This window comes from Pseudophryne corroboree, chromosome 6 (genome assembly GCF_028390025.1).
Source record: "Pseudophryne corroboree isolate aPseCor3 chromosome 6, aPseCor3.hap2, whole genome shotgun sequence".
Lineage (NCBI taxonomy): Eukaryota > Metazoa > Chordata > Amphibia > Anura > Myobatrachidae > Pseudophryne > Pseudophryne corroboree.
Window position 1 is genome coordinate 432,578,181 of NC_086449.1, and position 10,625 is coordinate 432,588,805.

The following is a 10,625-nucleotide window of genomic DNA, read 5'->3' on the forward strand; positions in this document are numbered from 1 at the left end:
TTGAGTTACACTATTGTGGTTTCTCCTATCTTTTCTTTTATACATTGGAGATGAAGAATTAACATCCCTCTGAACCAAAAATTGGAAGAAAGATTTGGAGACCCAATGACTCACCAGAAAGAATAAGGAAAGCAATAATTTTTGGGCATTTTTGGAACTTTAAACTGTACACTCATCTTAAACTTTCCTACAGAAGGTTCTTTCCCTATCTCAACTGGAGATAGCGCAGAAACCACACATTTTCCTCTAAACCATATTTTGGCCCTACAGGTGGGCATAGAGGTTTTTGCAGCTCTCCGTTTGACGCACCAAATTTACACTTGTTCTTTAAATTATTTATGGTCAGTGTAGTAGGCAAAACCAGTGCTGGTGGCTTCCAGTCATAAAATATCTGGACAAACAGAAGCAAATATTGTCCCTCACCACACAATTGCACCTAAGGATGATATATAAACACAATTTACTTAATCTTATATTTATTTTAAATTTCCTGGGGGTGCCATGAAAAAATTTCTCATACTCTACAGCGCCGTAATTCAGAAAAGTTCGGGAACCAGTGATGTAGACACACAAAATGATATACTTGCATACCGATGTGTCCTCCCTCATCATTAATGCAGTCACTTTAAACATCCCTTCTCGGGCTGATTCAGCCACCGGGCAAGCCCCGCTGTACCCTCAGTGACAGTTTGTCACCCTTCCGGCGGCTGGCCAGTTGGCCTGAACGGATCTCCACTCCAATCGAGCAGCATTAACAAACAGCTTCTGAACATGAGCAGAAGCTTACTGAAGCAAAATAAATAGCCAATGGGGGAGCTGCTGCGCATGCCATGCCACTGCAGCTCCTCCCATAAGGCTTTGCGGAGCCCGTCAGTCACCACTGACTACACCACCCCCAGCCCAACCATGGGCACACCATATTGATGATGGCAACACTTGACCCCACTGTGACAACGCTGCTGGCCAATTCCACAAATATGCCAATTTGAGAATTGTCACATGCGGGATCACTTTTGACACACGGGATTACTTAAATACCTTCAGCTGCAACCAGCAAAGACTTTTCAACGTATTGCGGACGTTGCAGGTGTCTTTAGCTTTTCCTGTCACATACACACTTCAATACTAAGAAAAATAGGTAGACGTGAGCCGCACAGGCCTTGAGTTCAGAAGAACAACAGAATCAAAACTAAAAGTAGAATTTTAATTTCAAGAATACTTCAGAGCTTTAGTTACAAAAAGGTTACAAAGATTATTAAGATTTTTTTTTAAAATACACACAGAATACAGCAATCTCAATAAATGAAAAGGAAATAAAATTTACAGAAACCCTATTCACTTACTCAAACGAATCTAGGTATTTCTGCTGTGGGGGATTTCACAGAATAACTCAGGTCATCTCCAGCATGTACTGTAACTGCTGTATCCCCAAGAGATCACACTTTTTGTTTTCATGAGGGAGACAGATATAGTCTCCAGCTTCATCAGGCCCCCTCACTTGGGATTTTTAACTACTTCCCTGCTGGACACTACCCATACACCATTTTTACTCTCTGGGTGCTTGGCAAGGGGTGTAGCCCAAAGGCATTCTGTATGAATCTCTTTCAAAGAAAGTAAGGTTTATGACAGCCAGGAAATATGATCCCTGCATTCCAATCAGGACATTTGGACACACTTCCCTGGTCTGTTTACAGCCCCTCTGTTGATAAAACAAACGAATTGGCCTTATTAGCCTCAATGTCCAGAGCTTGCAAATATCTGCTTTTGATGTAGAAATGTAATCCCCCTTTACAATGGTCATGTCAGGAACCCAGACCACAGATAATTTATATTTTGGACAATATACAATTCTCCCTCTTATCAGTCTTTATAACCTCCTGGTCTGGTCATTGCACATGTCATCTCAAACTTTATTGTCTACAGATCTCCCCCAGCCTGGATGTATGGAGGTTAAACGCAGGACATTACCTGTCAGCCATTTTGTCATGTCTAAGCTGAAAGAATACAAAATTATATATATACAGTCACTTAAAAACATTATTGGTGATTATTCCTGCAGGTAATCACCACACCTTAGATCACATATAATTTGTGATCCTCCTTTCTGTATTTAACATGACACCCACCATCACCTGGCCCATTACTGCTGGGCCTGCCCTTGTGATAGTCCCCACACCTCCCACGTTGGCTCCTGCTGCCACCTGGATCCGGACTAGTGCCTCTCTGATTGCCTTATGAGTGGTGTCATGAATGGGGTATTTCCTCTGTTTAGACTCAGCTACACCCCTCCCTCCTCCAGTCCTGACTACTATCTACTAACCAGCCCACCTATCTACTGTCTACTCTTTACTTACCTACCTGCCGCCTGCCTACATACCACCTATCTGCTATATACCTACCTAACCCACTGGCCACCTATCTACTACTTGCTTACTACCTGCCTACATACTACATGCAGCTATATACCTCCCTACTTACCTACTGGCCATTTATCTACTGCCTGCTCACTACTTACCTATATACCACCTGCAAATGTACTACTTGCATGCTGTGTACCTAATCTACTTACCTACTGCCCCTCTACCTATCTTACTAACCTACTCTATACTTACCTATTATCTATTGCCCACTCTGTACATACCTACAGTACCTGCTATATACCTGACTACCTACTAACCTACTGCACACCTACCTACTACCTCCTTAGGCTTACTTTCTACTTACCTACCACCTGCCTACACACTACCTATCTGCTGTATACCTGTCTAATTTCCCACTGCCTACTCTTGACTAACCAATGTACCACCTGCCTACATACCTTTTATATATCTAACTACTCTCTACTTACCTATTGCTCACCTACCTTACCTATTGCCTACCTACAGGGGTGGATTAAGCCGCCGGGACAGCGTGCTGGCCATGGCTGATTCATGCGTTTTCTGGGCCAGTGGCCAAACTTTGGCGTTCCACTACGGATTGCAGACTAGAAACTGTAATCTGCACCTGCTAGCAGGCACTTCTGGGTGTCTTTAGCTGGGAGCAGCGGCGGGCAGTGTAGAGGCAGCCGGGGATGTCCCTTCAGGTCAGAAACCGTCCCTAAGCACTGGGGCTGAGCAGATGGAATGTAGCTCGAGGACTGGCTTCATTCCGGCTAAGCCCCGGAATCTCCATGCTTGTCCCGTGCTCTAGCACCAGGATCCTGATGGTGGCAGCCAACGTCAGGACCCTGTTTGTTGATGTGAGTAGCGCAGGACTGTGGGGGCTAATGTTTTGAGGGGGTTTTACCTCCTGGAGGCCAGTGTGTTTTTTTTTTTTTTTTTACATTGAACAATATCCCATTAAATAAAAATGTTCTCTTAACCGTTCTGAACCCCTACTCCTTCCCTGTCCTTGATGCCCGATTCCCAAATAGCTCTTGGTTGCTAATACTGTACTGCATTGGCAATCTCTCCCCCCTCCTTGTTACTACTACCTGAAAATTAATATAAAGAGGTTTTTCTTATATCTCTATTTTGCCATATATGTTGCCATATATGTTACCCATAAATAATAAAAACAGAAAAACTAATTTAGAGTTTCAGTGCTGTAATAGAAGAGAATCACAGAATCCCACATTACATTGTATTATTTATAATTCAGTAAAATGATAGAATTGTTCGAGGGTCTGAATACTTTTGCAAGAACACTACTGTGGTAAAAATGGGCCCCGGGAAACATTAGGCTGCCATGGAACTGTTTGTCCAGAAATAAGAGCTCAACCAAATCAAACTCTTTATTGTAAATCTGCAATTTAGGACCATTATCTTATTACTGATGATGGGTGGAATAAAAAAAGAAAAAAGCTGAATATTTTGGAATAAGGGAAAGGGGGTGGGGGGTTGTCTCTAATTTCATGTGATAATTAATATTTATAACTTCTTTCATTTTAGAATTCATGCTGACATTGTGAAGACGGTAGACCTGTGTCGGAAAGCGGAGGCTGCTGGTGTTTCCTGGATCACAGTTCATGGGAGGCTTCCTGAAGAGAGGCATCAGCCTGTGCACTATGATGCAATAAAAATCATTAAGGATAGCCTGTCTATACCTGTTGTGGCTAATGGAGATATCAAGAGCTTAAAAGAAGCTGAGAACATTCATCAAATTACAGGAGCAGATGGTAAGTAAATGCTGAACTTCAGTTAGAGTATAAGTCATGTGCCACTTAGGAAGATGAAACATTACACTCCTGGTATGTATGTCCCCTTGACAATATTAGATGTTTCCCATATTGTGTTTTAAAATCACTGGCGCATTTGCTACCTGGCAACTTCACATTCATCTACTTCTAAATCACACAACATTGATACATTTATATAAACACTATCTTTATAAACGTGTTTTACCAGAAATATTTCCCTTTTGCAAGTTAATAGAAATTGAAATCAGGCATGTGCCTTTAGGTGGTCACAATAATATTTTGCTATTGTTCAGTCTGCTCCAGAATCCAACAGGAACTCCTGTAGGTGAAAACAAGGCTATGACTTACACACTCTCACTTAAAGTAAAGCAATTTGAATAGTGTTTTAAAACGCAGATGGGAGCCAGGTTAATAGGTGAGATGCAATATAATCTGCATACAGATGTATGAGTACATTTATTTGGTATACATGTACAATACATAGATTCATATTTTATACAAGGAAAGCATATGTCAAACTCCTCCCGCTTGTGTGATGGAATAAATAGACTAAGGGCGGGCTGTATTCTATAACTGTCGGAAGCTGCCGTCTTGTCGGAAAGACGGCAGCTTCCGACAGAAATAGGTCGGAAGGGGTTCCGACCTATTCAATAGGGACTGTTTTTTTCCGACTTGTCGGAAAACACGTGGATTGGCGGAATAGCCGCCGATCCACATGCTTCTGTCGGAAAACCTGTCAGATTTGGCCCCCTTGCCGACAAACTCAATCCGACTTGAAAAAGTCCGGATTGAGGTGAGAAGATAAGCAGTGCTGCAGGCCGCGGGGGGAGCAGAGATCGGCGGCCGGCGGGGGTAGCTGACTGCTGGGAGACATGTCTGCGGCAGCAGGGGGAGGCGCGCTGCAGGGAGAGACCTCTCCCTGCAGCGCCTCCCCCCCCCCCCCCCCCCCTCCCAACGCCGCAGATATGTCCCCCCACAGCCAGCTCCCCCTGCCGGTTGCCGATCTCTGCTCTCCCCGCTGCCTAGCTTACCACCGCCGCCATCCCGCTCACGCCCGCCGTCATTTGCACTCCTGGCCGCTGCTGTCAGGACAGGACCCTGCGTACGGCCAAATCAGACAGTCGGATTTGGCCGTCCATTGAATAGGGGTTGTCGGAATGGATCCGACAACTGCATGTCGGCATGGATCCAACTCTTATTGAATATGCCCCTATGGGTACCTATGTCATTTTGATTAAAATTATAATTAAAACTTAGCTCCCTTATACAGGATATAATAGTGTCTGGTGCCCTTATAATCTTAATATTATTGACTGTTTATATAAAATAAAGAAAATACTGCCAGCAGAGTGACAAAAAAGTAGTAGTGCCCCTGTGTGGTTTTTTTTTTCTATTGTATGTATTTATTTATTTATTTATTTATTTTTTAATAGTAAAAATGTGCACTCCGTTTCATTTCATTTTAATTTTGTGTTTCAGGTGTGATGGCTGCGAGGGGCCTTCTAACAAACCCAGCTATGTTTGCTGGATATGAGGAGACACCACTTTCCTGCATTATGGACTGGGTTGACATAGCTCTAGAACATGGAACACCTTTTACATGTTTCCATCATCATATTATGTATATGATGGAACAAATAACTTCAAAACAAGAGAAGAGAGTTTTTAATGTTTTATCTAGTACGTCAGCTGTTCTAGATTATTTCAGAGATGTTTATGGAGTATGATGTAAATTTTTAATTTGATTTTATATATAATCTAGTTTATTATGTTATACAAAAGATAATTTGACCCCAGAGGAGGTCAATATATGGTTGTATTAGCTGTGTTCTAGCCTATACATCATTCCAAAACACATTAGTGCACACACAGCTGGTGATACAAACTGTGTTACCGTGTGTGCTGACCAGTTTAGCTTGGGACAGGCACTATAGTTTGCAACCTGATGATATTCCAGCTTTATCATAAATATTCTTCAAATGCATTATACGTTGTACCAAAGAAAGACAATGTAGTGGATCGATCTTGTGTGCTTTTGTTTTATTTCTGTTTAGATCTAAGTCTTAACAATAGCCATATGAATGTGTTCCATGCATTCTTAGGAGGGAATTCCGTTGTTTTTTGGGTGGATATAAGTAATGGGCACCCATCGGAGCTATTCAATTGTTTCTACCGTTGGGTGCAAATGCTTTACTTATTGCACAAAATACACTGGGTTTAGCCATCTAAAGTCCTGGTTAGTGCGCCCAAACTGTAGACTAGGTTTCTTCAGGAATATTCAAACAGAAATCATGCATTCGGGAGCGGCGGCAGAAACAAACAGTTTTGACTGGTGCCTAGTACATATTGTCACTCAAAAAACAATTAAATTACCCCATGATCTTCACTGTATTATTCCCATTCACAGCTGCTGGGAGAGATTACTTTATTCATCTGTGGCGCTGATTCAATTGTTTTGTGGGCACCCACCAGGGCTATTCAATAGTTGCCCCCGTTGGGTGCGCATGCAACATATGCACGCCTATTATTACTGGGCATAGCAGCACTCATGAGGCTGCAAGCTGAAATGTATCTCCCCGGCTGCATGTGCGCCTGAATGGAGCAACATTTGAATTGCTCCCTTGGGTGCCATTTAGTGGCGGCCGGGAGACCAGCAAATTAATCAGCTCCTATCAGTCTTTCTGTAAAAAAAAAAACAACATCTTTCTTAAATGACCCTTCAGGTTTCCTTCCTCCAATTTTAAAGTGTGTCCTCTTCTAGAATTATTTTAAAATACTTCCCTCTCAATTTGTATTAATGCATTTGGATGTTTTTATATCACCCTTGTCTCTTTTCTCCTCTTAGCTGTACATGTTTCGCTTTTTAAGTATTTTCTGATAGGTTTTGTTATACAGGCCATGTATAATTTACTAGCCCTTTTTTGGATTTTGTTTTTACTTTTATTAATGTATGGGATACGCTGGAAGCCCCAGAATTGGACACTGGAGCTGGAAATAAAAATCAGTGATGTTAGACCCTATTCCATAGAGCAGTGCTGATTGCTCATAGTGTTGTACCCGGTGTAAAAGCATGTGTAAGACAATACATACTGAATTGAATCACACCATAAGGGTGCCCACACACGAAGCGATGTGTTCGGCTGATGTGACGGAGCTTCCGAGGGCCGATAAATTGGGCGGTCCCCACACACGCCCACTATGCCGGCCCTCCTCTGCATCTTTTGAACATTCTGGAAGATTAGCAATGCAAACTTACAACCCCACGGGTGCGCACAGTGGATGACATCATGGCCACACACGGAATGATATAGCTGCTATGTTGTTCCAATTAGTCGTATCGGCAGCTATATCGTACAGTGTGTGGGCACCCTTAGACTGGCAATATGAGTTTTCTCTTGCGTTATCACTGTTCGTTCTGTATTTTGATTTTGGATTTGTGTGTCTGGCTTACATTATTTTTTTAATTTTGATGTATTAAACTCACAATTTCACACTTGACTCCATTAATCTATTATCTGTTAATTACTACACATTTGTTTTAGCCATGTTGAGGGAATCACTGCTTTTACAAAGTATTGTATCATCATCTGCAGAAAGTCATATCTTTCCTCATAGACCACATTGTAGTTAACATGTTATAGTAATGTTTTGTTTCTCCGGTGGGATATGATGACGCGACAGCGGATTTGCACCAATCGGTCAAAGCTTTCGGCCTCCCAGCATGCAACAGACCCGTCCATATATCCCCACCTCCTGGCGCAGGCAAATTAGTTTTTTGTTTGGCGCGGCAGGAGCCGGACCATGGTCAAGAGGGTTGCTGGTTTTTTAGAAGCCATAAGCTTTTTTATTTTATTTTTATAGTCTTACTATTTATTTGAGCGATTTTTCTAAAAAGCGTCTTATACGTACCTTAGAAAGAGTCGCTCCAACAACTCCGAGCTGGGTCGCGACAATGCTTACCCACGAGTACAGTGCTGTTTCGGCAGGCGACTGTGTCAGATGTACCAGTAAGTCCAGCAGACGTTACCAGGCTGTGGCCGGAGCACGGGGAGAAGGTAAGGCATCGGTTCCGCTTAGAGGGGGAACACTGACACAGCCGCACTGTTTTGGGAGTAGACTACCAAACAGTCGCTGACGCGGCTGCCACCTAGGGTGCACCAGCACTAAGCCATAGGGATCATAGGCTCCAGGGGTCGTATGAGGTCGTGATCTCTAGGGTTGATGTCAGCAGTGGGGAGTCAGATGCTCCCTTGGTCGTCCTTCCCTCCAGTTCATGACCAGTTTCACCCGAGTCTCCCGCCATGAACTGATTTCCCGCTTCCGTCTGAGACGCTGTGTATCTCCCAGTCGCAGAATAGGCGGCTGTGTGACTGGTGCGTCAGTATTCACTTGGGCGTCTGTGTTCACTGTAGGTTCACGGGGCGAGTGTGTACACTATTAGCGTCTGGATCCACTCCGCGTTCACTAACGTATTGTTCGATCCTGGAAGCGGGGTGAGTCTCCCTGTATCCCACTCTACTGAGTCCGGTAATACAGCACTAAGGGGGTAATTCAGAGTTCATCGCAGCAGCAAATTTGTTAGCAGTTGGGCAAAACCATGTGCACTGCAGGGGAGGCAGATATAACGTGCAGAGAGAGTTCGATTTGGGTGGGGTGTGTTCAAACTGAAATCTAAATTGCAGTATAAAAATAAAGCAGCCAGTATTCACTCTGCACAGAAACAAAATAACCTACGCAAATCTAACTCTCTCTGCACATGTTATATCTGCCCCACCTGCAGTGCACATGGTTTTGCCCATTAGCTAACAAATTTGCTGCTGCGATCAACTCTGAATGACCCCCTAAGTCTCGATCTACCTTTGAGTACGAATAGTTGGATAAGTGCCTGATGCATATGAGTCTGATAACTATTGCCGCTGTTTTCTTTCGCTGTGCGACTGAATACGGTTAAATCCCATGTAAGGTAATGCAGTAATATGTTTCTCCTACATACTTTACATGTATTTGTAGTTGATTATGTGCTTATACCTGTATTGCTTATTATACTAATGTATAAGATAAGCCATCAGCCTGATGGTGCGGGCCTCCACCTGGAGGAACCCAGGGTGGGAGGCTGACTTCTTCAGTTTGCACAGATCTGGCAGCAATCTACAACAGATGGGTAAGAAGCGGTATCTCACGGTTATAATCTACAGCCACACCACACTGGACTTGCCCAATCTTATCTGATCTTGGAAGCTAAGCAGTGTTGGTCTTGGTTAGTACTTGGATGGTAAACTATGTGGGAATGCCAGGTGCTGTAGGTGTTTTCAAGAAACATCCTCATTAAAAGTTTGTACCAACCCGTCTTCAGTGGAAATGAAGACCAGGGGGTATATTTACAAAGATTCGTGTTTTGGCCGTTTTGAAGGGTGTTTGAACTCGAATTGTATCGGGTGCATTTTACGGCAACTTTTTGAATCCTGATACGGTCATTCACTAAGCTGACGACTTTTCACAATTCGTATTTTCCGATGTCGATGTGATTCGTAATATCAGGCAGTGTTTTACGGGAGTGATGAGTAAAACACTGCCTGACAAAACACAAGGAATCCTGGCCGGATCTGTGAGATCCGTGCAGGGCTTCATTGTGTACCTTAAAAAGTTTTTAAAGTGTTTAAAAATCTGAAAAAAATTGCGTGGGGTCCCCCCTCCTAAGCATAACCAGCCTAGGGCTCTTTGAGCCGGTCCTGGTTGAAAAAATATGGGGGGGGAATTGACAGGGGTTCCCCCATATTTGATCAACCAGCACCGGGCTCTGCGCCTGGTCCTGGTGCAAAAAATCCGGGGGACAAAAAGCGTAGGGGTCCCCCGTATTTTTTGAACCAGTACCGGGCTCCACTAGTCAGAGATAATGCCACAGCCGGGGGACACTTTTATATAGGTCCCTGCGGCCCTGGCATTAAATCACTAACTAGTCACCCCTGGCCGGGGTACCCTGGAGGAGTGGGAACCCCTTAAATCAAGGGGTCCCCCCCTCCAGCCACCCAAGGGCCAGGGGTGAAGCCCGAGGCTGTCCCGCCCCCATCCATGGGCTGCGGATGGGGGGCTGATAGCCAAGTGTAAAATAAAAGAATATTGTTTTTTGCACAAGAACTACAAGTCCCTGCAAGCCTCCCCCGCAAGCTGGTACTTGGAGAACCACAGGTACCAGCATGCGGGGGTTAAACGGGCCCGCTGGTACCTATAGTTCTTCTGCAAAAAAAATACTCAAATAAAAACAGGACACACACACCTTGAAAGTACAACTTTATTATATACATTCCGACACACACCTACTTACCTATGTTCAGATGCCGACTCTGCCCACGTGTCGACGTCGATTCCAGGGTACCTGAAAATAAAATTATACTCACCTAAATCCAGTGTGTCGTGTCCTTTTTTAATAATCCACATACTTGGCAAAAAA

General features: G+C 43.7%; 1 protein-coding gene and 1 pseudogene across 4 annotated transcripts in view; both read left to right on the top strand.

Moving 5' to 3' along the window:
- DUS4L (dihydrouridine synthase 4 like) overlaps positions 1-6,200 on the top strand; it is a 79,571-nt gene extending 73,371 nt beyond the window's left edge. For all 4 annotated transcript variants that reach the window (XM_063927064.1, XM_063927062.1, XM_063927063.1 and 1 more), the window contains exons 6-7: positions 3,930-4,156; positions 5,657-6,200. In XM_063927064.1, the coding sequence (XP_063783134.1) occupies positions 3,930-4,156; positions 5,657-5,904 (475 nt within the window). In that variant the 3' untranslated portion in view covers positions 5,905-6,200. The remainder of the gene's footprint in view (positions 1-3,929; positions 4,157-5,656) is intronic.
- A 3,164-nt stretch (positions 6,201-9,364) lies between these two features.
- LOC134939191 (5S ribosomal RNA) lies at positions 9,365-9,483 on the top strand (annotated as a pseudogene).
- Positions 9,484-10,625: the final 1,142 nt, after the last annotated feature.